Raw genomic sequence first — 27,104 nt, forward strand, 5'->3', positions numbered from 1 at the left:
GGCGGTCGGGCGCGCCGGTGCCCGCCAGTCCGACCAATTAAAGAAGGCTCCGTTTCCATGCATATTATTAGCAATCCTTCTTAACTCAGTCGGATAATATAAAGAAAAAGCACGAGTGTTATAATATACTGAAAAAGACGCGTGTTTAATATCTAGGATTATGTGCCAAAACTCGGTGGAATAAAAACGTCGTTTTGAGCAAGTGTCTTGAAAAACATATTAGGTACTTATAGTTTGTCAAAGGACTGTCTTATTTCAAACATAGACAGAGAGAATCATACTATATTTGTCTTACACTAGTACTAGCACCCAAAAGAAAGGGATGAGCATAATTTTCCTGGTTGTTACTGACTGACAAATTGGTTTGACCAACTATAGTAGCAGCTTCACATCCGTGACGTCCAGAGGTCATAACCCCAAGAAAAAAAGTTTAGGCGGGAAATGTCCATGGTAAGTTTATTAATTGTTCTAGCTATTTTAAGTACCTAATATTTTTAGCACGTTTAATCACGGAAGGAAGGAAGGAAGTTATCACGAAAATAATCTTTTCAACACACTTGCTCAAAATGACGTTTTTATGCCACCGATTTTTGGCTCATAATCCTAGATATTAAACACGCGTGCTCTTTCAGTGTATTATTCCACTCGTGCTTTTTCATTATATTATCCGACTGAGTTAAGAAGCTAACTGATTACTAATAATATGCATGGAAAGGGAGCCTTCTTTAATTGGTCGGACTGGCGGGCACGGGCGCGCCCGACCGCCTGCGCAGTGCGCGGCCCGGCCGGCCCGCCCGCCGCCCGCGGCCGACGCGAGCGAGGGCCGGCCGGCAGTACGAGTATGACAGATGAAACACACAATACTAACTGTTTTAACTATTAAAATTTGATTAATATGAAAGTTTCTTTTTTTTCTCGCAAGTGTGTTGAAAAACGTCGTATGAAACGCGTGTGCATTGGTCATTACACACATCGGCTTTCTTATTGCGCGCTCTCTTACAGCTCGCGCGCACAATATCGCCTCGTGTGTAATGACCAACTTAGCACACTTGTAACATAATGTACTATTATACGCGGTCGAAGTCGCGGGCAGACCGGCGGAAGCTATAAAACCAACTAACAACGATTTATGTGTAACATAAGAACTATAAATGAAATATATAATCGATTTTCAACTAGCTAGAAAGCTTGCTCATAGCTCATAGGTGGACGGAAACTAAAATAACACTAAGTACTTCTGCAATTGTTTTTATAAAATAAACCGTATATATTATTCAAGGTCAAGTAATATTAACCTAAAATAGACAATATGAGCAATACAAACAAATATAACACATTTATGTAACGAAAAGTTGGAACGAAATGATACTCTCTCTCTACCGAGGCTCTTATATTTATTACGTTTTAAAATTTCGGCGCTTTCCGCCGCTCCGCCCGCTTTACATTAGTCCGTTGGAGGGGGGACGGTGCCAGTATGTCTACGCAGGTAGCATCCCACACCAACATCCGTCCCAAGCTCCAAGGAACCAAGGACACCCCATCGGGCCTCTTGCCATCAAGAGTATATGGTTAAAAAAATAGAGTACTTTAAGATTTTTTTTTCGCATTTCAAAGTTGGCATCTCCTATAAGTGGACGAAATCTAACACACCTACCCTACAACCATATATGTTTACGGCACCAATAGGGCATTTAAGAGAAAATATTGAGTATTTTTGATATTTCACCGACACCTATACAATTTCTATTTAAATAAAGCAGCTCTATTAGGCCAAGAAATGAATGCTCAAAAAAAGGTATAGAGGGTTATGCTTGGAACACAATTTTTGACTTCGTAGCTTTGATTGGTCTAGTTAGGTGAACATATCAAAAATCCCCGGCCGTAACCCTGGTGCCGGGGGAGGGGGGTTTGAAGGTTCCATTTTTCGGTTTTTCGCTTATAAGGTATTTACCTATTAGCAGCTATTAACGCCTCCCTTAAGGCAATTTTAGAATCGACCATAGTTTTTAAGTAAGTATACAGGTTGCCCTCAAATATACTTTTCCATTTTTATATGTTTATAAAAGATAATTACTAACCTACCTGTACCTAAATAAAGGATTATGATGTAAAAAATATTTTTTTAAGTTACTGAGTCGATTGTTGCTATTACCGACCCATAATAATGGCTGTCAAGCTATTAACGATTTGTAAGCAGCTATTACCGATCGTGATAAGAGAAGGTATGTGCCCAGCAGTGAGACGTATATCTAGGCTAGTGTGGTGACATAGTTTGCATAGTGGATTATTTTGAAAATGTCTAATTATTTCACACATTTTCGAGGACAATTAAAATTTTCTAGTTTCAATACAACGAAAATTTTCCAGTACTTTCTAGGAACTAGGGTATAAACTTTAGAGATTCCGGAAAAGCAGTTCATCATCTTAACCTGTCTGATCATTCGGCTCAGACGATCAATATACCTTTAAAATCAAAATATTGCCCCACATTTTGGTACATCGAAAAACATGACTTTTCGGAATCTAACCGCAAAAAATATCAGGAAGCGTTAGCCAGCTTGTCATTTAACGACGTATTCTCATGTAACAATTCAAACGAGGCATTTAACACACTACATGATTACCTGCAACTATTCTTCAAATTGTGTTTTCCAGTCACTAGAGTAAGAATACAGGCAAATAAAAAGTCAAGATGGATTACACGAGGCATAAAAATATCTTCTCGAGCTAAAAGACGATTTTTCTTGCACTCTTTTATACTCGTGAAAGAGATATGAGCACTAGAATACATCTAAAACAAAAACATAGAACATATTCCAATCTATTAAAAAAATGTTTGAGAGAAGCCCGAAAAATTACGAATACTAAAGCAATAAATAATTCAGATAATGTAGTAACTGCTTCATGGAACATTATAAATGAAAACACTGGCAAGTCTTTCTAAAAACAGACAATTGATCGAATCAACATGAATGGAAATGTTGTCACAAAGGGTATATTGCCAATATTTTTAATAACATCTTCACACGATCGGAAGGCCCTTCTGACTACAACTCTACTCCTAACCCGGAGTTACTGGAAACATTAGGTAGTTCTAACTGTTCCTCGATATACTTAAACCCGACTGACTATGTTGAAATAATCAAAATCGTGAAAACCCTTAGAAATACAAAATCAGCAGGATATGACGACCTAACCACATTACTGATAAAAAACAATATCACTACACTTGCAGGACCTCTGAGTCATGTCATAAATTTATCTATAATTGAGGGCGTCTTCCCAGATCGGCTTAAAGTCAGTATTATAAAGCCTCTATTTAAAAAAGGAGATAAGGAAATATGTGACAATTATAGACCTATTGCCATTATACCAATATTGTCTAAAATATACGAAAAAGTTCTGTATAGACGATTGCTTGACTTTCTTGACAGACATGAAATTCTGAATACCAACCAATTTGGATTTCGTAAACGAAAATCCACTACTTTGGCTATATATGAGCTAATTAAGGACCTTACGATATCTAGAGATAATAGGACACCTGTAGCAACGATCTTCATGGATATGTCCAAGGCCTTCGATTGCGTCTCGCATAGTATACTTTTAAGCAAGCTCTATCACTACGGCATACGAGGGAATTGCCAAGACTGGCTACGGACGTACCTATCCGATAGGAAACAGAGAACTGAAATCACGTCATACTGTACGAAGACGAAATCTTTATCAAAAGTGCTGTCCGACCAGTCTATTGTGAATATGGGGGTACCACAGGGGAGTATACTTGGACCGTTGTTATTCTTAGTCTACATTAATGACCTCCCCAATGTCACACATAACAAGGTCCTTCTTTTCGCCGACGACTGCTCCGTGATTATTCCCGGTAACAATCCCGCAACTTACCAAGCAGAGGCAAATTTAGTGTTCAACAATATCAATACCTGGTTGCTAAGAAACAAACTGAAAGCCAATATGAGTAAAACTAAGTACATGGAATTCTACGCCCCTCAAAGCAACGCTAAAAATCTGGTAATTAAACATAACCAAGAAGCCATTGAAAGCGTTCAAACAATAAAATTTCTTGGGGTGATGCTGGATTGCCATTGTGACTGGCGAGCGCATGTTGAGTATTTGGTCGACAAACTGAACAGATTTGTGTTTGCTCTGCGCAGGATATCGCAGGTGGTATCCCAAGAATCTGCTCTTTTGGCGTTTCACGGCCATATTATGTCCAACCTTCGTTATGGTCTGATTTTATGGGGAAACTCCACATTTGCACAACAAGCGTTCCTATTACAAAAAAAATGCGTTAGAGCAATCTATGGCGCCAAAACGATGGATTCATGTAGACCGTTGTTCGAAAAATTAAAAGTCCTTCCGTTACCCACATTGTACATTTACGAAACATGTCTCTTTGTGAAAACTCATACTAGTCAGTACAACATCATGAAATCTAACCCTAGGTCAACTTCTAAATTCCATGGACTCAATATCAGTTACCCATGTCATAATTCTGCTCATTTTGAAAAATCTATCTTTTCATGTCTGTCAAAATCTTCAACCATTTGCCAAATGACTTAAAATCCTTGGATTGTCAAGGTTTTAAAACCAAATTATTTAAGTGGTGTTTACAAAAAATGTTCTACTCGGTTAATGAACACTTTGTATCCACCAACGCCTAATAACTGTTATAATACTTTATTATTATTATTACTTTTTAGGTACTGTATTAGCTTGACATAAAATTGTTATGAAAATTATGTGTTGCCACTTTTCTGTATGCATGACATTGACCTGTTATTATTATTCTCTATTATTATTACTAATACTTATTTTTTTTCTGACATTTTTATACTTTAATTTTAATTTTATAGGTTTTAATGACATGCACATTGAGAGTCAAAGAGTATTGTACGCCAAATTCAGGCTGATTGTGATGTAACCAAATACTAACCCTACCACCATTTATAACCACTCACATTCAAACAATAAAAAATTGTATTTGTATTTGTATTTGAACTTTCACGCTTTGAGGAGATTGATCTGGGTCAGTTTGAGTGTGTGTATTTATAATAATAGGTACCTATCATGTCACAAAAGTAAGTATGAAATGAAATTATATATCTACGGTCGGTAATAGCTTATTATGGTTGCTATTACCGATTCCTATGAGTCGGTGCTAAAATATGTAAGTACGAACATAAAATGCATTACCGACTCATAAAAAATATTATATTTATTTAATTGACCTTGTGACTACCAGTTTGTAATTATGTAAGATAAAAAATATAAGCGGATATAGCAGTTTCAAGTAATAAAAAGTTTCACATGAATGTTGTTACTACACAACATCGGTCCTTCAAAAATATCATAGCTGTGGGCAATTTTACAACGCTAAAATAAGAAAACTAGATAATAACGTGTATGTCGGTAATAGATTTTTAAGTAATTGTTTGAGTTTAAACGGGTCCATAAAAATACTTGTGTTGTTATAATAATAATATAAAAGAATGAAAAATTAAACATTACGTTGTGGCCGTTACCGACTTACGGATCGTTGATGATCACCGTCCTATTTTAATTTAAAGTTTTATGGTTTTAAAAGTCTTTTTTTAGATAAATTGTGATGTAAAAACAAGAATTTACAATTAAATGAATAAATACATTTAGTAATAAAAAGTAAAGTACAGTAGTCAATTATTTAAATAAATGTCTTAAACAGAAAAGTCACGTACTTACTTGAGAATATAAGCGCCAGTATGACATAACCTGCGTCCACGCCACGCGCGTCGTGATTTGCATATTTTATCTTTTTTTCGAACTACCACTCAAAACAACGTTAAACTATCCGGTACCCGAGGAACAAACGCTTGTGGTAGTAACCTACCTTCCGCTGAAATGGTTCTGGCAACGAAAACATATCTAATTACTTAAATAGATCGGTAATACCTGCAGATTTTCGATGGGTCGTTGATAGTTGCGTTTACCTTATTTCGGAAAGTATACGTCTGACCGACATGGCCACTTATACAAAATGAAAAGTGATTTAATTTGTTACAAGTTTTATTCATTCAAATGTTTCGATATCTTGTATAGTTATTGAGATATCCGGTCGAAGGTTTATTTAGAGCTCTCATTTTTATCTTGATTATCTACATCAGTGACTCTGGTAGGGTGCTGAATTCAGTTATGGTATCAACATTGACACCATTCCTACGTAAAAACAAAATTAAAAAAAATGCTTTTCTTTCAACTCCTCTTCACGCTTAAACCGCTTAACCGATTTCGTTGAAATTTGGTATAGAGATTGTTTGATTCCCGGGACAGGACATAGGATAGTTTTTATAACCAAAATCAACTTTTGAGGGTATGAAAAGTGGGGTGGAAGTTTGTATGGGGAATCAATAACCGCTGAACCGATTTAAATAATATTTATCTTATCTTATAGTTTCGGGGGCCCTTACGGATACACTTCGACCCATAGGGATCTTTTGTGCAGTTACCCCCTAGGAAAGATCCGTCCGCTACTCAAGAGCTTTCCCCACCATCTCCATATGCCGTAAATAATATTTGGAATGGTCTTGTTTAATTTAGTTAAAAATAATACTAAACGACTTCAAACCTAAACTTAAACAGTTTTAACCTCCGTAATTCAACTTCAGCGAAAAGCTGAATTCTCTCACACCAAATTTCACACCTTTAAAGTATGATTTTTGACATAATAACTATCTTGTGCCCTGTCTCGGGACTTAAAATATCTCTGTACCAAATTTCAACTAAATCGATTCAGCGGTTTAAGCGTGAAGAGGAGTTAAAAAAACAGTTATTTGTTTAAAGTTTATATGTTTTTACTTCGAAATGGTGTCAATGTGATACCATAAATGAATTTGGCACTCTCGATATATACGAAATCGATACCAAACATGGCCTAGTAGCTTCATTGATGTAGATATCAAGATAAAAACGAGAGCCCTAAATAAACCAAGAGCGGATATCTCAAAAACTATACAAGATATCGAAAAATTGACTTAATAAGACCATTTTGTATTTAATGGAACCTTCAAACCCCTCTCCCCCCCCCCCCCCCCGGCACCAAGGGTAAGGCCGGGGACTTTTGATATGTTCACCTCCTAACTAGTCCAAACAAAGTTACGGAGTCAAAAATTGAGCATTTCACTCTATACCTTCTTCTTGCTTGGCCTATATGGCTCATGTTGTTTATGGTAGCGTTTCAGCGTTTAAAAACTGATGATAAATACTTATTTTACAGGATTTGTCTATACCATACCATTACTGGTGCCACGCCCATCATAGGGGTTATGGACGGTATAGAAAGGACGACAATCTCTTATGGCAGAACTGTTTCAAAAGTGAACAGCTTTCAGCTATAAATAATAGTTCCTAATCTCTCCGGTGGCGCTAGGTAGGCTCTGGGACCAAAGAGTATTGTAATATATGTATAGGAGACTATGACATGAACCATAGAGGTATAATAATGTAGAGATGAAATGGGGGAGGGGCAACAAATAACCCGACCAAATTACTTAGGTGGTTTTTGGTATGTTATCAGAATTGTTAAAACGTGTTTTTAATTTTGTCGCATTGCGTATGTTATGTCCCTCACGGTTGCACGGGCGCACATCTATGTATGGTGGCGTCGCCTATTTGCTGGTTTTTGATGGACATTTTTCATATATAGAGATTTTGCTTCTTTTACTTCTACACCATAATAGGGGTGTTTACTTATAGCGGCATTTATTCAAAACCATGCTTGATGAGATATAACTTTTAACAAATAGTAAGTACGTACTAATGAGGTTTCCTGTTAGCCCCAGATCTGGGTCAGTGCCCGCACTACAGGTGTCTGCCAGCGAAACTTGACCCACCTGCAACGTATGCGCCAAGTGTTGAAAACCTGGATAATTTGGATTCACGATTCCTCTAGGCACAGGGCGACTGCCATTCTCAGACATCTCATCCGTGTCTGAATGATCGAACGGCCGCTCGTCATCAATTGGGGTTGTATTCGAAGACACATTACTACCTGAAATATCGATTTTCAGACGTTACGCACACACGTCGAAAGCTATTAGACACTGCTTATAATGTTCATTCACCCACGCATTTATCTAACCGTCTAAACGTGTCATTTAGACGCTCTGACAGATTTTTCGTATAAATACACAAGCAATTTTCGCCCTTATGGTAAACGACAATGTGGTACCTTTTTCTTGAAAACGACACAAATAAATAAGCGTCCAAAGAAAAAATAGCTCCCTCGCCCAAATAAATACGGGCAGCGTTACCGTTACGCGTAACGTAGATTAAATTACGCTTATTCACTTAAATTTTCATCCAAATACATTTACCATTTCATTCAAATGCTTTGTTATAGAAATAAGCTTTTATGAGACTTGAATTATGAACCGTTTAAAAGAAATAACAGGCAACAAAATTATCAGGCGCTTTGAACGTAGGCGTAGGGTATAGGTAAGCCTTTCATGTATAGTGTATCATAATGTTAAACCAAATAAACTATTTGTATTTGTATAGGTAGTATTAGTGTGGGTACTACGAAATAGGCTTTACCTATATGTTTAGCAATGCTATTAATATTAAATCATTTTACGGTTTAGACACTCACAACAGTGTCTATACCGTAAAACTGGTGCAGGTTTTAGTCACTCGCTCGTGTTAGTATGTCACAACAGTTTAAATTCGATTAATGCTATTAATATTACTTTCACAATAAATGTTTCGGTAACTAAGGTAACTTTATAAAAACAAAAGTAACACGCGTGGCGTAACTCGGAAAGGGGTTAAATCAAGGCCTGACAATTAAGTTTTCTTTTAACACGTACCTAGAAAGCTTTCACGGGGAGCGAGGAAATTTTCCGTGGCGCCCTCCAGGTTGCTAGTTTCTGTGTTATTCAAATTCAAGAATACTGGGTTATTTTGATTGTTCAGCCTATACAGGGTATTGCACACTGGTTCAGCAGTCAAGTTGGAGGTTTCGTTCGTAACATTCTTACTTTGCACACTATTATTTCTGAACAAACCAGTAATAATAGTCGAACTATTGTAATTAGAATTAAATTGGAAATGTTTCGTCCTGTTAATATTATTATAAAAATATTCCGAGCTGGTGTTATTGGGTAGCCAGCCCCGGTTGCCAGAGTTTATGTGTGACAGTATCTGATGCCTGTTCTCTGCGGCCACGTTACCGTTATCGGTGATCTGTTTGATTCTCATGATTACCTGAAACAACATAAAGCCGAGTTAATATAAATAAATGGTTTTATTATAATATATTTCTCAATACACTAACGCTTGGCATTGTAGTTATATTATTGCTTTCCTGGGAAATTCCATCTGACGGTATAAAATTATTCGAGTTAAACACTTGCTGGTAATCCTTGGCAACAAAAATAACGTATTCATTATCTCTAATTTATTAAACCAATCTCATGACGAGCTTGTATTCAATAATCAAAGTGAGAACTCCGATCTAGCGTGGTTCTTACGACGCATGGGGTCAATTTATGCGAGACGTGCCAAGACAAAAATGTTTTGTAAATTCGGCAACAAGAAATATCCTGACATTTGATTTGATTAAAATTTTATAAAAATGTGTTAAAGCCCACAGTAGGTGTCTTGGAAGTGAACCGACTTGGGCCGGAAGGGTCTCTGGGAACGAAGTTTGCAAGTTTCGCGCTGTTGCCAACTAATCACCAAGAGTCGCAGCTTGCTCCGCATCACGTTTTCTAACTCGCTTTCTCAATTATAGTTGTGTTACATGTATAAAAAGCTAAGATTTTCCTTCCTGAAAATCGTATAGATTGTCAAAAACGAGGTGCCTATAACCTTGAAATGAATTCACTTCAACAAAGCTAAATTTATATACATTCCGAGGATTCCAAAAAACTACATATTGGAAAATTTTAATAAAATTATATTTTCTAAAAATACTAAGCGGAAAATATGTGCTGAAAATAAATATTCACTTATAGGTTATGCTGATGCGCGTGCTTTAAAAGCTGTAGCAACTAGTAACAAGTTAGCTTATAGGTAATGCTATTTCGAACAATACTTGCCAATTGCTAAATGCGTGTTACACACACAATATATGCAGAATGTTTTCCAATCCAATCCAATTCGAAATTTTAGAGCCTGATGTAACATTTACTACAGAACAAGCCGTTGTTAAAGTTTTTGTGTTATGTTATTATCATTGGATTTTATGTCCTAAATCCATAGAGCGCTATATTGCGGATCAGAGCCGGATATAGTAAGCGGCGCGCCCTCGTCCTCGCGACAGGCACGCGGCGCCGACCTCAATCCGACTACAGCCTGATAAGACTCTACCAGCTATGCCATTATTAGAATAAAACACTTTTTTTAACAAAAGTTTCACTTTCCACAGACTGGCATTTTGAGGCCAATGTTCCATGTAGGTACGCGTCCCTTCCGACCGCTATTTAACGAATCCAACAGTCTAAATTAAATTCCAGACACGTTAATAGATAATTAGATATCAATAAACGTGAATCGAGTAGAATGACGGATTTCATTGCGATTCTTTTAAGAGCACTAGTTTTTCTAATGAGAATTATCCAATGCTCTACTCTATTACCTTACCCAACCTTACCCAACCTTACCTTACCTTACCTTATTACCTGTAATACCTTATTACTAATAAATTATGTCTATGTCTATTACTTTATAGTAAGTTTAAAAACCGTAAGCTCATTATCGTTATGTGACGTTTCATGAACATCAATCAAATAGGCATAGGTATTTAGTATGGAAATAAATAATAATTTTACTCAGATCGACCTAGTCCCACAGTAAGCTCAATAAAGCTTGTGTTGTGGGCACTAGACGACCACATATAATATATATATACTTATATACATAGAAAACATTCATAACTCACAGGAACAAATATTTGTGATAAACACACAAACAAATGCCCTTACCAGGATTCGAACCCGGGACCACCTGTTTCGTAGGCAGGGTTACTACCCACTTGGTTAGGAGGCCGTATTATAGTAATAATAGTTATGAACAGATGTGTTTAGCCCTGTCGGCCCTCTTTAAGTAAAGCACCCAACTCCGAGCAGAAAAGTTTCAATTGTATGTCTCTAGATAACAAACTCCTGAGATAAGCAGCAGATTTAATTAACTCCAGTAGATACGTCGGGATTACGATTCTCACCAACTTCTATTGTATTCCGTTCTGTAGGTACTGTGTATATTAGGTATGCTGTAGACAGGCTGTCCAATCCATGGAAATGCCTTTAATTCAGATTGCAAGATTGAAACTCAGATAGCTTTAAACACATTTCGTTGACTCAGTATTAAGATATACTGACACGATTTAGTCTAGACGGTATTCAGTGCCCTTTCACTGAAATCCGTGGCACCTTTCAATCCTTCACTAATTCAAATTCAGTGAGGTGTAGTAATACTTAGTAGTGTATTTTCACAAAAATATGAATCAGAATTTTAGGTCTTAACCTTCACTATTATGAAAGCTGCGTGATTCGTCAGGTGAGTATTTTTATTTGGTTTTGCTCGTATTTTAGTTTCTCGGAAACGAATAATTTCATCTTCCTCGACAAATTAGACTGTAAAATATCAGGTTTAGAAATTATTAAGGTGTATCAAATCATATCTTAGAATTTTTAAATATGACTAAGCAAATTTGCGAATAGGAAGTAATGCGTTTGTATAAGAATACTAAATTTGTAGGTAAGTATATTTTATAGATTGTTTTTATTTTATTTCTAGGTTTAACTTTCACTTTAATTTTGTAATACTATAATTTAATTTAATTAGTTTACATTAGGTATGTATACATTTAATTATAGTGTCCTTTTCAATTCTGACGAATGTATGTGAGGTGCCATGTGTACATGTGGATCCCCTTCTATGTGATAGTGAAGTGTCATTGACGTTTTACCTTATATCTAGTTGTTACTAAATGTGAAAAAATTGAATTCGGTAAATTGCTAATGTGAGGAATGCATACTGTGCAGAATCGCACAAACAAACACGCGGAAGAAACACGCGACTCGAACCCGGTGAGAAGGATGGATGCAATTTAAATTCCTTATAATAAATAGCTAACTGGACTGTTAACTGTTAACTGGATAACAGTCCAGTTAACATAACACCAGCGAGAATTGACATTAACACATTTTCTTTGAATAATTTAATATGGTTTAGTTTCGAAAACCACAAAAAATAACAACATCAAAAAAGAGTTCACTAGACTTATATTGACTTATAGTCACCCGTGAACATGATGCATGTAACTGCGTCGAAATATCGGGAGCTCACAAATAATACAAAAGGTAATCACGGTCTATATCCCGGTCAATATAAGTCTAACATCAAAAAAGTTTAAGGGTCAGGTATCAACAATTTTATGGGAGATCGTCAATTAAACTTCATAATCGTTATTAACTACAAACGAAGCGATAACTACATACTGGTAATTTTTCGGATCGAGTAGGTACCTAATAAAAGTAGGTAGACACATGTCATTATTTTTCATAAACAGAGGTTTAACGATAAAAAGTATTGCTTCGCTGCAGTAGAAATTGGAAAAGAACAATAAGGGAAGCACGGCGCACATCCGTTGTTGGGGTACTAGAGCGTAGCAGCGCATGGCTGCTTGCCAACAAATTGATTTTTTGCTAACACCCGGAAACTAATCCTGTTTGAAGGAAAGCGTACTTTGTATCTCTATCCCAAGTAACATTTTAGTCCTATAATTTTGGTTTATATCGCTAAAAGCTTGTATAGACGTCGTATTAAGGTTTCAGAGGTGACCACCTGTCGTACAAAATCGTTCGGCAACACCTTTTTGCTCTATACTATTACTACTACTGCTGCTGCTGTGGCGCGACGACCCGCTCTATATACATATAGTTAGGCTTATACAGCTAATATGTTTTATTAGCAATTGATGTAAATGTTAACTTCATCTTTTTAAAGAGCCGAGCCGTTATAGGCGTGTACAGGTACAAATATAACCACTATAGAGCAATATTACTGTATAATATAGGTAGTATTAGGGATCACTATTATGCAACTAATTTGTGCAATTAAGGTTTCCTGCAAGCCGCTATAGTTTTGTGTTTTAACAGAGACGAAAACCCAACTTTACAATGATTTTAGGATATAGTGGCCTTAGAGATCACTGTTATAGTACAAAATAATTTGGTTGTCATATTAACACTATCATAGAACTGTTTTGCTCTATAGTTGCGTTTTTGAGGCATATTTATAGCTCACACGATACACGATATGTCTCACGATAGTAGATAGATGATATTTATAGCGTTAAAAAGCGCTGTAGTAATTTTTAAATCCCTGTTATATCTCATCGCTGTACACGTCACAATGACTCTTTTATATCGCAGAACCGTTGTAGATTTGTTTTGGTTTTTCTTTTAAAACACAACAGCGTTAATATAACTGAGTTTTTATTTCTTTTATAAACTAAGTTAGATACATAAAGGTAGAAAACGACTACTTTTAAATGATAATTTTGACCTGTAATGGCTTCTTATATCTTGCTTATATAAGTTCAGGCCAAAGCCGCATAATGTGGTTCCATACAAAATATTTTTTTTATTAATGAATTGACAAAAAAGATCCCAGTGATATTAGTGATTGTAGTTCAGAATTATCGAAATTATTAAATACAAGCATAAAATCGTTACTGTTTAGGTGTTCCATAAATTGTATATACAGATGTCAATCAGAATAATACAACTATTCACTGCTTCGAATATTAATGTATTTTTTTAAACCTTTTGGTTCAACACACTCGTATATCACACAGGCGACGCCATATTGCCTTACTTTTTCTCAACATTCGTGGTGTAACAACTATTTAACGAAGATTACATTTATTACCACTTTTAAACATTTGTAAATTCTTTTCTTATTATTTAATTATTTATGGTGTATGTTTATCTTAAATTACATTAAGTTATTTCTTAGGTTAATTAGTATTATAACAACACATGAAATATAACACCGGATGCCTCAATGCAATACTGTGGTAAACGGCTAATCAATGACCGAATTTTTATTTAGTATTAACAACTAGTATCAAAATAGAAATAGTTTGATGGCTAAAAGTGTTTTGCCAATAATAATGATATAAATTATCTTATATTTCTAACAATTGCAAGAAAATTAATAATATTTGTTTAGTCAATTCATGCGAGCATACACTGCATACAGTACCGCGCCGTGCTCGCAATGCTCGCATCTCCATAATAATTAGAAAACGGCTAAACATCCAGCGTCTTTTTAAATGGGGTAGGGTAGCCGGTAGGTACTATTGCCCAAACTTTACATATTACAATATTTGTGACGTTACCAGGCAGAATGTACCAAACAGTTTAATTGATTATCACGTACGTCGTGCACCGATAAAGGGGCACCTTTTCTCTAAAAGCGATACAGCAACAACTAAGTATACTTATAGGTATTTAAGAATTTTAATAACGCCACATTTCTTTAAGTTTTAAATTATTTAGAAAGTTACTGAAGCTGATTATGAGAAAATAAATGAACGTGTACCGAACCACTAAAAGTAGCTTATGGAATCTTCACGCAACCTTCGGCATGCTTTAACGGCATGAGCCACGAGCCACGAGTAACATAAGAAAAGCGTAGCAATGTAACAACTCGGTTTTTAACGATAACTTGGGCTCTGCTTCGAGGGAGGCAATAATGACGTATTTAAATTGATTGGGGAACGTATAGGTCACGAGCTAAAATAATCTGACTGGATTTAAATTAAACACTAATCATATGTTCTTGCTTTATAAACGTTCTTTCGTTTGATTTCATAACACAGACTACACAGACACCGCATTATAAAGCCTTTACAAAGAGTACGAGTTCACCACACAAACACATAGGTACTCGTAGGTGCAATTCTACCTGAAAAATGCTACGATTCGAGCGGCACACCTAAATTGTTTTTGTAAATGAATACTCCCTTCACTAAAACCTCTCAAACAAAAAAATGTGCTCAAAAAGTTATTTAATTTAATTACGGATTAAAAAAATATAGACATCAAAATACGCAATTTCTTTTTTACCAAAATTAAATAAAGACATGTCATAGGCCAAGCAATGAGAAGGTATAGAGGGAAATGCTTGAATAGGAACACAATTTTTGACTCCGTAACTTTGTTTGGACCAGTTAGGAAGCGAACATATCATAATTTTTAAGCAAAAAAAAACCGACTTCAATGGGGGATGCCGCTGAAAGGTCACTTATTGTTGATGGTGCACTCTTAGATTCCAGACAATGAAATGAAAAAGACAACATCTTTTGCCTAATAATGTAGAAAAGGAGGTAAAACCACCCACTTTTCTAGTAGCATTTCGTTTCTGTAAGGGTCGCAGTTCTAACCTAACCTAACCTAACCTACTTTTCTGATAGCATTTCGTTTCTGTAAGGGTCACAGCTCTAACCTAACCTACTTTTCTGATAACAGTTCTGTTCTGTGAGAATCGCAGTTCAAAACCCAACCACCCACCTAACCCACTTTTCTAGTACCATTTCCGGGTCCGGGTCTGGGTCCAGATCAGAGTCCGGGTCCGTGTCCGACTGTCCGGGTCCAAGTTTGGGTCAGAGTTCGGTCCGGGTCCGGGTCCGAGTTGGGGTCCATGATCAGACCCGGGTCCGGGTCCGAGTCCGGGTCCAAGTTTAGGTCTGGGTCCATAAGGAAGAGAACAAATCGCCAAACGTGAACTATGTGTGATTGAAGAGTTCCATTCTGATCATCATCAGCAGTTCCACTTCATCAAATGTCCCTTTTTAATATGGAAGTGCTGGATTTGTTTATAAAAATACAAAAATCACTATATGTATGCCTTTCACATTTGAGGAGTTCCGTCGATTCCTCATGGATCCCATCATCAGAAATGTCTCGGGAATCAAAATATCTATATACCAAATTTCGACAGTCCCATTTATACGAACATGGCCTAGTAGCTTTACTGATGTATAGAGAATAAAATTGAGAGCCCCAAACAAACTTTCAAGAGAGGATATCCCGAAAACTATACAAGATATCGAAAAACTTCTTTACATTAAACTTATAGCAAATTTAATCAGCTTTCGGTTTGTCTAGTAGTCATGTTTCCAAGATACACCTAAGTGAAAAACCAAAAAATGGGACCTTCTTACCGCCCTCTCCCTTTTTTAACTGACTTCAAGATTTCAAAGGAGGACCCGGACCCGGGTCTGAACATGGACCCCAACTCGGACCCGGACCCGGATCGAACTCTGACCCAAACCTGGACCCGGACAGCCGGACACGGACCCGGACTCGGATCCGGACCCAGACCCGGACCCGGAAATGCTACTAGAAAAGTGGGTTAGGTTAGGTTAGAACTGTGACCCTTACAAAAACGAAATGTTACTAGAAAAGTGGGTGGTTTTATCTCCTTTTCTACATTATTAGGCAATATTATAATAATTAGGCAGTTAGGCAAAAGATGGATTAGGATAATTAGGCAAAATATGCTGTCTTTTTCATTTCATTGTCTGGAATCTAAGAGTGCACCATCAACAATAAGTAAACTTTCAGCGGCATCCCCCATTGAAGTCGGTTTTTTTTCTTAAAAATTATATCTCAAAAATCATCCTTTAAAGGTGTGAAATGGGGTGTGAGGGCCTGAGGGGAATTCAGCTTCTTCGCCGAAACTGCATTTCTGTGGTTCATACTGTTTAAGTTTAGGCTTACTTAAAGTATCATTTTAACTAAATAAAACATGTAGACCATTCCAAGTTTCATTTAAATCGGTTCAGCGGTTATTGATTCCCATTTGAGACAGAGAGAGAGAGAGAGAGAGAAAATTTATTTAACATCACAAAACATTATTAAACATAAAATATGTACTTAGTAGTTTACATACTAATGTACCTAACTAGGTACATTACTTCTTAACTAAATTAATTGACATTGGCATTAAAGACAGCGTGATGTTAAAAAGGAGTCTCGACTCAGCATAATGTTGAATTGAACTTCCACCCCACTTTTCACACTCTCAAAAGATGATTTTGGTCATAAAAAGTATCCTGTCCCGGGACTTAAACTATCTGTATGCCAAATTTCAACAAAATTGGTTCCGCGGTTTAAGCGTGAAAAAATGTTTGTTTAAAAAAAGTATTTTTTTATTATAATTTTGTATTTACATCGGAATGGTGTCAATGTGATACCATAAATGAATTTAGCTCCCCCGATTTATACGAAAACGATACCAAACACGGTCTAGCAGCTTCACTGATGTAGATATCAAGATAAGATTGAGAGCCCCAAATAAACTTTCAAGAGCGGATGTCTCATAAACTATACACGATATCGAAAAACTTGACGAAATAAAACTTGTAACAAATTTAATCACCTTTTATTTTGTAACAGTTGCCATCAGGGACCGGCCCGCTATCCCTTATCGGGGTTTTATAAGGGTATTGCATAAGGCTTAACTCACCATACCCTTTGCCAGACGAAACCCTTTGTTTTTTTTTTAGTAATCGGTAGCCCAAATACCCTTACAAAACCCTTATCATCCGCTCACCAACACCTTGCATATTGCTTATAAGGGTTAGCCTTATAAAGGGCTTCCCTTTTAGCATATAAGCGTGCTAATTTAAGTCGTCTACCTTGTTCATAAAGCACACATTACTTCGAATCCGAGCGATCGTCGGCGGCGACGGCGGCGTTCTTTGACTAGGCACGTATTTTCTTTCCTTTTCATACACTACCGTATATATATACTAATCCTGTCTCTTTCACGCAAAGGGAAACCTTTATAAAAAACGCTTAAAGATAAGGGTAACCCTTATTAAGAGCTAGCCTTATTTTTGGTTAGCTTTTCGGTAAGGGTTAGTCAAAGGTAAGGGTATGAATGGGCTTGCAGTTCAAAAGGGAAAGTCTTTCGATGTGTTAGCCGTGTTTAAGTGTCGCCCATTGAAAGGGTTTTATCGCGGAAAGGGTTGACCGGTCCCTGGTTGCCATGTCGCTAAGATGCATAGTTTCCTAGATATAATCGAAAAACAGAAAAATGGAACCTTCAAACCCCCCCTCTCCCCTCCCCCCCCCCATCCCCCCCGGCTCAAGGGCTACGGCCGGGGACTTTTGATATGTTCACCTCCTAACTAGTCCAACCAAAGTTACGAAGTCAAAAATTGTGTTCCAAGCATTTCCCTCTATAACTTTTTATGAGCATTCATTTCCTGGCCTATTAGTCCCACATTATCGTTAATCTTAAGCTTTCACTGTTAATAAAGCAGGTGTAAAAAAATATATTAATAAGATACACGACCAAGTCCTTTGGGAGTAATACGAGCTATTTATCATCGCTACGGCGCGGCGGCGAGGATAACCCGAGACGCAAAGGCCCGCAATGTAAATGATAATATTTTAAACAAGATTATGCTACAAGATATTAGGATATCTTGTGGCAAGTGAAACGATAAATAGCATGAAAAAATAAAGTGTAGTGAAATATGATGCGCAAAAATTTTGCCCGGTTTTTACTAATTTGTTATTGAAAAGTTCAACGCATACTTAAACAACACTACGAGTAGTAAAGTCAACGAGCGGCACACCTAAAATTTAAATATAACATATGTTATAACTTGATACAGACGCACGACAGTGCCTACTTATGAATACTGTTTAGATGCCTAAAGGTTTAGAAAGATTTTGGTTAAAATATTTTACTATCGAGGAAACCTAAATATTTTAACAAAATAAATGGGAAATGTACAATGAAAAGCAAGATATCTAATTGAAGTATCCTTAGTTATATCGATATAGCTTCTACATAGCCTGTCTTACCAATCCCTTTGCGGTATGTACCTACTTAGATAAATGTACATAGTGTGATATAGGTACTAGCGCGGTGGGTAAATAAAACGCAGCGTTCAACCCGTAATGGGCCCTCGGGAATAGAAATACCTCGTGGATATTACTCGTGTTATATTAGAATGTGTGGGACAGAATAGTGCTAGCTATTGATTCCCGCGACTATCTCCACCACCGGTCTGCCTTCCGTTTCCGTATTAAATATTTATATACATAGAAACATTCTTACGCCAGCGGACGCGGCCCTTTAGTCTATCTATCTATACCTACCCTGTATTATATGTGTACGTAAAAGTTGATCCGAAACGGGTAGACGGGATATTTTGGGCGAGGTATAAATATCTATCGGCACTACTTTAAAAAAACTCGTAACCTGTTCTGCTAATCAAAAGAAAAATGTGGTATTCTATGTATAGGATGCATACAGTTATATGCCTTTCAACTTTGAGTAGTAGTGTGAGATACGAGATTTTTTCAAAGTAGTGCCGGTATAGCCGATATAGCCGATAAAGGTACCTATTTGATGCGAAGGTCAAAAAGGTCGGAAAGTCCCATCAGTGACAAACTCACGAATCTGCTATTATGGTAAAGTCTAAATTTAGACCTAAGTCTCTATTGTTTAAGTTTTGAAATCATTCAAAATAATTAGCGGTGCGACGTCCATAATATATTTAACGGATTCATCTGGAAAATATTCAATTCATCATAAAAAAATCAGCATTAAGTGAAACAAACAAGGGAACAAATGAGATTGCATTTCATTTATATGAAAGGGATACGAAATAACTACGTAAATATGGTCAAATATAGTAGTTTGGAGTTTATAATATTGTGCATAATCTAAAGAAAACATAGAAATATACGTTGAAATCGCATGTTTTATTGTTTAACCATGATTTAATAATACAATATCTAGTATATCTACATTTATTGATAGCTAATTCCTATTCAGATTGAATTTGAATTGTCGCAGAAAGACTGAAAGCAGTTGGGCAAAAAAAAAATAGCCACAACCGAATACAGAACCTCCTCCTTCTATAAAATTGAAGTCGGTTAAAAATGTAATCGACTGATGATTAACGAGTAAAATTAACCGATTTAATCGCAAGCGACGATTAAGTGTCGATTCATTAGTTTTAGTCGAAGAGTTTCGATTAACAATAGTCGCAATAAAAGTAAACGTCAACTAATTTACAGCGATAATTTTTTTCAATCGATTCTATTAATTTTAGGAACAAACATGATTGTCGTTTTATAGGTTTTTAGAGACTGCGGATAGTCATGATGACTATTTTGGAATCCAAGATGGCGGCCACGCACTTTCTCATAAAAGTCGTCATGGATGTCGTTTAATAGGTTTTATGGAGGACCGATTTCGAAAATGGACATCATTTGACTTATATTGACCGGGATATAGACCGTGATTACCTTTTGTATTATTTATGAGCTTCCGATATCCGTTCAATTTAAGTCTAGTGAAACTAACCGTGAATCATTCAAAACTCTAATGGACATCATTTTCGAAAGTGACGCAACCGGCACTCCCTAAAACCTACAAAACGACATCCATGACGACTTTTATGAGAAAGCGCGTGGCATCTTGAATTGCGATTAACTTTTTTATTCGAATAAAAAGTTAATCGATTAATGCCCCTCTGCTGAACCAGTCAGGGCAATGAATGGTACCTAGTATATATATACATACCTATAAAAATTACTTTTATTTGAATAATATTCTTGTTAGCCCAAGACAAAGTAAATGGTTACTTTGCTACCATTTACCAGTAACCTAGGGAAAAAGGGTCAGTAGTCATGAAGACGAAACTATTACTTAGAAAGCTTTTAACATTTCGTGAAAATACAAACACACTTTAAAGGCTCTTGTGACGGTCCTCTGGCTGAAGCATTAACCCCCACTTCCATTTTTCAGAGTCAGATAAAATCTTCATAAAAGTGAAAGAGTTACAGTGATTGATAATTTATTACGTTTCTTGCTGGCTTTATCAGATGGTGATGTCAATGTCCCCGAGGAATAATTCCATTTTTAAAATAATACCGTGTTTTAAGTAAAATGGGTGTCTGAAAGCGATCGGGCCAAAGTAAAAAAACCGGTCAAGTGCGAGTTCGTTTAACTGCGCACCGAGACTTTCCATTGTCTCATGTAAATAGAATCACGAAAGACTTGACAAGAAGTATACTAAGCCTAATTGTGTACAGCGCCATCTATCGGCAAATTGGCTAACTAATTTGCGCGACCTGTATGTATTAGGGAATGCAAACCGGTTAACAGGCATTTTATACTTGGTTAAAAACCGGTTTTTGAAGCCAAAAGCCGGTTAATAACCGAAATGATATTTATCGTATGAAACGACCTAAATAGGTATAAAATAGCTTTAAAGTTAAATTATTTTAAATGTATTATTTTTCAATGTAAAAACCATACTTAAAAAAAAATTTGGAAGTTGTTAATGCCATCCTCATTATTTTTTATAAGTGTCTTATCACCCTGACAAATACCGACAGTAGTTAGAATACTTGTAAAGTAAACGGAATATCCAGTGTGAATGCGACCGATGGTAACGTTGAAAGCGAACGCAGCCGACGCGCAAGAATGAGGGTAGACCGAGCGCGGACTACACAACTTTGACACCCACCCGCTATCTTCAGTCACCCGTGAACATGATGCATGTAACTGCGTCGAAATATCGGGAGCTCATAAATAATACAAAAGATAATCACGGTCTATATCCCGGTCAATATAAGTCTAGTAAAACTAACCGTGATTCATTCAAAACTCTAAACAACATTCACTTAGAAACGGAATAATGAGCGAAACCATAATTCATCGATGAAAATTACATTAGTTACACATTTATAACAAATTAACTTAAGTTAATTATAATTAAATAAAAATTAAGTTAAATATGAACTTAAGTTCATAGCGCGATTATGATAACATAGATGTACCTAAGCATGCCAATCGCCTCGTGCAGACTGTAAGTCAGTACGGAGTATTGATGTTAAGTGAAACATTCCAAAAATTGAACGCAGAACAATTTTGTAGCCTACCCTTATTTAATTAATCCGCCCTGGTGATATATGGCGTCAAATTCATAGTATTTATATTTATCCAAAGTACTAGAAGTTGTTCATTTTCACGACAGATTTGTCCTCTACTCATATTTTAAAAAGACTGGGATACTAACTTTAACAGGAGATATTAAGTATTTTTTCTACAGACCAGTCAGGCCAGATATCTCTCAAAAAACCCTTAAATAAATGGCCATTGGCGTACTTTTCTTGTAAATGTGATTCGTTGATCGTTGGTTTGTGATTGTGATACGACCGTGCAAGTAGTGAGGGAAATAAATAACTAGATCACCCAAAAGTACCCCCCAAAAGTGGCCCCGTGTTTAAAATTAATATGTTTATGTTATATGTCCATCTTTGGGTCACAAACTTACATATGTGTACCAAATTTCAACTTAATTGGTCCAGTAGTTTCGGAGAAAATAGGCTGTGACAGACGGACAGACAGACAGACGCACGAGTGATCCTATAAGGGTTCAGTTTTTTCCTTTTCAGGTACGGAACCCTAAAAACTACAAAACTGTTACCTAGTCAACTACCCAGTTTACCTACCACCATTTTTTTTTTTTTTTTTTTGGATCTTATCATTATGTGCACATATCGAAATTGAATACTTAATTCCTCATCAATATCATCGCTGATAGTGTAGAGGAGCGATAAAGTAAAGCAGAACATCTAGTTAGAACCCTGTGCTGAAAAAATATTCAGAAATAATGTTTTACAATGTTTTTCGTAAAACCGGTTTTGTGTCATGTTTTTCGGTTAATAACCGGTTTTGAATTTTGTCCGGTTTTTGCATTCCCTAGTATGTATGTTGGTTTTTCAAGGATATTTAATTCTTTATCATGTGAACCGATTTCAACAATTTTTATTTTATTTGAAAGAAGGTATTTTAAGTGTAATCTCATAGACATTTCAAGTGTAATAAACACCCACAAATAGGCTTAAATTGCAAATTAAATTAGAAAATGTTTTTTTATAATTAAAAAAAAGTTTTTAAGATAGAGGTGTGATTATATTTTTCCTGTAATATTGACGATAATGTTTTTATTATGTAAAAATTTCAAAAATTTTAAATTTAAACTTCGGAGATAATGGGGGAAATTGTTTTTTTTTTTCACAGTTTCCTTTATAAGTCAATTTTTTTTTTCACTATGAAAAACAAATAAAAAATTGTTTTGTAATGTTCAATTCGAGCTCTTTCAAATGATATCCCACTCGACCTAGTAACTAGACTTTGAGTTTTTGCCCCCTCTTTATATTGGGCATGTTTCATAATTAATAAAAAAAAAATAAAAAAATTACACTTCCAATGTGTTAGGGTTAGCGCTGTTCATAACTGTTCCAAATTTCAAATCGATAACTTCAGTTGTTCTCGAGATAGCAATGTGACAGACAGACAGACAGACAGACAGACAGACAGACGGACAGTGTCGCACCATAAGGGCTCCTTTTGTACCTTTTTGGTTTCGGACCCTAAAATGTCACATTATGTAAAGACACCTATTATAAACACCTATGTTTGAATACTTATGTCAATAAATAAGTAATTTACAAATACAAGGTGTGTTTTCACCAACCTATAAACCTAAAAATTATGCAAGCAAAAAATCATTTAGTGCAGAAAAGAAACATAAATTGGTGCTTTAGACCAACCTAGTGAATTAATTTTAGAATCTCAGCTTTTAAAGCCAAATTGGTTGTAGAGCCAATACTCTTACGTAAGGATCATTATTTATTAATAGCTTATATGTTGCTCATTGTGGCAAGTTCGAGTACGGACAAGTTATAGTGAAGACGTCTTGGAATATTTATTATAAATTGGTTTTCGATTCTATTTTTACTGATCTACTTAACTTTATCTAATCGAGTAACAATTAAATTTATTTACAAGTAACTTGGTTGTTATTACACTTGTAACAAACGATTAAACTTAAAATATTGGTAAAAGAATAGTTTTCATCATCAACCCGGTAATAACCCAATACTTATAACTGCTACTACTGTACTATACAGTTGGGTTATGCACAACGCCTTATAATTTGGGGAAAGAACGGGACCCGCGACGTGCGTGACCCGCGGAGCGTTCGCTCGCGTTAATGGCTCAAAATGATGGATAGCCTACACCTACTCGCAAACAGGCTGCAGCGTAAGCCAATGCTGTAAATATTATTTACCTTGTAAAAATTACACAATTTCATATTCTTACCTACTTTAACTCAAAATTCAACACAGAGCCATTCGTAAGCATTAACACTGTTTTTAATAGAATTATTTGTTTTTACAAGAAATTTCATAATTGTATTGACTCAGTAATGGCCCAGTTAAATTAAGGGTTTCACCTCGGAATGAGAGATAATAAGCTGGAAACTCGTATACACCTTCGTTATGACGTATTAAAGGTTCTCTTAAAAATCTACGCATAGATCGTGTGCGCGTCAGATGTTATTCAAGGTCAAATGTCATACAAATCGGTTTTTCGCGGATATCAAAATTTATTTAGCTCCGATGTTATTTACATGTAGGAAAGAGTTGTAGAGCATACAATTTGCGACAATTAGGTACCAAAAATGTTTTCATGCGATTAGCCGTTTTCAAAATATGGCGGCCAGCCAAACGCACTATGACGCAAGGTTAGCTGGTAATCTCTGTGAATACGAGTACTACATTCTATAAAGTTTTTAGAAATTAAAAACTGATTGGAACTTTGAAATTTTATAGGACAAGAGCGGTATTCACATCGTTTTGGACAGTATTTAGACTGAACATATTATGTGTTATCTATATTTTTTGGGAACAGAGTAGACAAATATGCGTAGGTATGTCCTAAATGTCTTCTCCGTGAAAAGCTTACTTTATACCAAAATTTCACCTATACCTACTTAGGTAATATAAAATATTGATTTAGTATTAAAAAAACTTCTCTTAGAAGCTAAATTACTCTTTTTATTTCACCCTGCAGCTAATGATGCCACAGTATTTGGAGAAGATTAAGTAAAGTTCATGTTAGCAATAAAGTGACCGACGGCAAATGAACCGTTCGCGCCATAAATAGCGCTTACGAGCACCCGGTGGCCCTTTCCACACTACCGACACTGCTCAATAGCTTGTTTTGCCATCCTAATGCGGATATTCTTACCTAAGGCCCAATACGATGTCCCATGTATTGGGTCATATAAAATTAAATTACATATTCAAATAGAAACAAGCCTAGTTTTTTACTGGAATAAGCATATAGAGATCAAATGTCAAAATAACAAGGACTTATCTGAGAATAAACAATATTTTTGATTGGTTGAATATCTAACATAAAATTTGTGACCAATCGAGAACATATTATTTGTAAGACTACCATGTATATCTTATTATCATGTATTTTATTAAAAAAATTGGTTTCAATGTAAATTTTACCTTAAATTTGTGTTGTGAATTGCATGCGCCAACATATCATAAGAGTTTTATTTTCTTAGTCCTCATTTAAATCTTATTGAACATAGCAATCCAGCGCGGGAACGCTGCCTGCGTGATGGGCACCCTACAAAGGGCACAAAATTTTGATAGGTATTTTTAATTTTTAGCTTTAGTTATTACAATTGTAGTTAGTTTTAGTTTTATTATTTATTTTATGTGTAATTGTTATATATTTTTTGTAATACTCTTTGTATTCAACATTAAAATTATTGAACATTGTGAAAGTAACAAGTCACTCAAACTGTTATTCAGCGGCCGCGGTAAATGTAAAGAAATGTTTTTTTAATAAGGGCGCCTTTGTATCAGCAAGTAAAACATTATTTATCATTAAGTCAGTCTACTTATCAAGCTTTTAACTATTGATAGTGAAGGAATGTGAACCAACACATATGCTACCTTATGTGTACGTTCGTCTAGACTAAGTAAATATGTATATATATATGCTATGTCTTGAATAGCTATCAAGTTCCGTAGCGGAGTTTGTGTGCTACTATATATATCAAAGCTTAGCATCTTCAATTTGTTTAAGAATCATACCTGTAAAGGGCGCCATCCTGGCTGTAGCTTAGCGCAGTCACTGAATAATAAATGCAGCGAGCAAGGTTATCTTTTATGTTCCAACAATCCTGGCTTGGAGTGCAGCAGCGGCCGGCCGTTTCCGCGCTCACTACACACAGCTACGTATAAGAATGTACGTCACTTGGACTAACGAGGTTATAGTATAAGAAACAGGAGCGAGGCGCAGGCGGACAACGCAGTATGGAGGCTCTAGACGTGCGCCCCCGCCCGCCGTGCTCTGCGAAATGATCGCGTGGCGCCACCGCCCGCCCGCGCGCCCGGTGCAGGCTTACATTTCCTTCGCTTTTAGAGCATGGACGAGAGGCGGACCAGTATAATTAAGACCTGGAGGTCTACAACAACTAACCATCATCAAATAGAGTTAAACCGGCTCGTCTGAGACGAACGCTCGTCTGTGAATGGTCAACGGATGAGACTAACAGCACAGGCTTGGCCGGCACTCGGCACAACCCACATCTACAGTAAATATTAAAACAACAGATGAATCTCCATACCGCTAAATTATTGAAAACAGAGTTACTAATGCAAACAGTAATGCCTTTTAATTTTTAATTATTATTATAATTCCAACTGTAAGCTTTGTTGCTCCCTAACTATTAGGTTAAATGTATAAATGTATACATTTAACCTAATAGTTAGGGATATTATAATACAAAAAACCTATACCGGCTGTACTTAATGTTAAGTGTGCCATTTTCTTGATGCAGAATCTAAGCCAATTAGGTCGATATTATGGTAATGTCTTGATATTACGAATATGCCCCTACATATACGATAGATGTATATGAATGTATATCTACAGACCGTTATCTTTAAACGTACCTAGGCCGATTATGATTAAATTTTTATAAGGTTTTGAGTTTATTTTGACACGAGCTTGACAATCGCTCATGCTGATTGGTGTGCGCAAAATGCAATTATCACAGTCGCCTCGAGGCGATGATTATTAGGCATGACGCTCGCACTTATTGATGCGTCTGAGCATGCTTCGTTTGCTACATACAAATACAAACGAAACATGCTACGCCGTAGCACCACGTCGTAGCA

At 36.2% G+C, this 27,104-nt stretch overlaps 1 protein-coding gene across 3 annotated transcripts in view; it reads right to left on the reverse strand.

Moving 5' to 3' along the window:
* The window catches only part of LOC134741048 (probable basic-leucine zipper transcription factor S), a 44,716-nt gene extending 18,169 nt beyond the window's left edge, over positions 1-26,547 (reverse strand). Inside the window, exons 1-3 of one of the 3 annotated variants that reach the window (XM_063673802.1) lie at positions 26,016-26,547; positions 8,862-9,258; positions 7,887-8,044 (exon numbers count right to left, since the gene is read on the reverse strand). In XM_063673802.1, coding sequence (XP_063529872.1) covers positions 7,887-8,044; positions 8,862-9,252 — 549 coding nt within the window. In that variant the 5' untranslated portion in view covers positions 9,253-9,258; positions 26,016-26,547. The remainder of the gene's footprint in view (positions 1-7,886; positions 8,045-8,861; positions 9,259-26,015) is intronic. The other 2 variants (XM_063673801.1, XM_063673803.1) reach the window with 2 other exon arrangements.
* Positions 26,548-27,104: the final 557 nt, after the last annotated feature.

This window comes from Cydia strobilella, chromosome 4 (genome assembly GCF_947568885.1).
Source record: "Cydia strobilella chromosome 4, ilCydStro3.1, whole genome shotgun sequence".
Taxonomy (NCBI): Eukaryota; Metazoa; Arthropoda; class Insecta; order Lepidoptera; family Tortricidae; genus Cydia; species Cydia strobilella.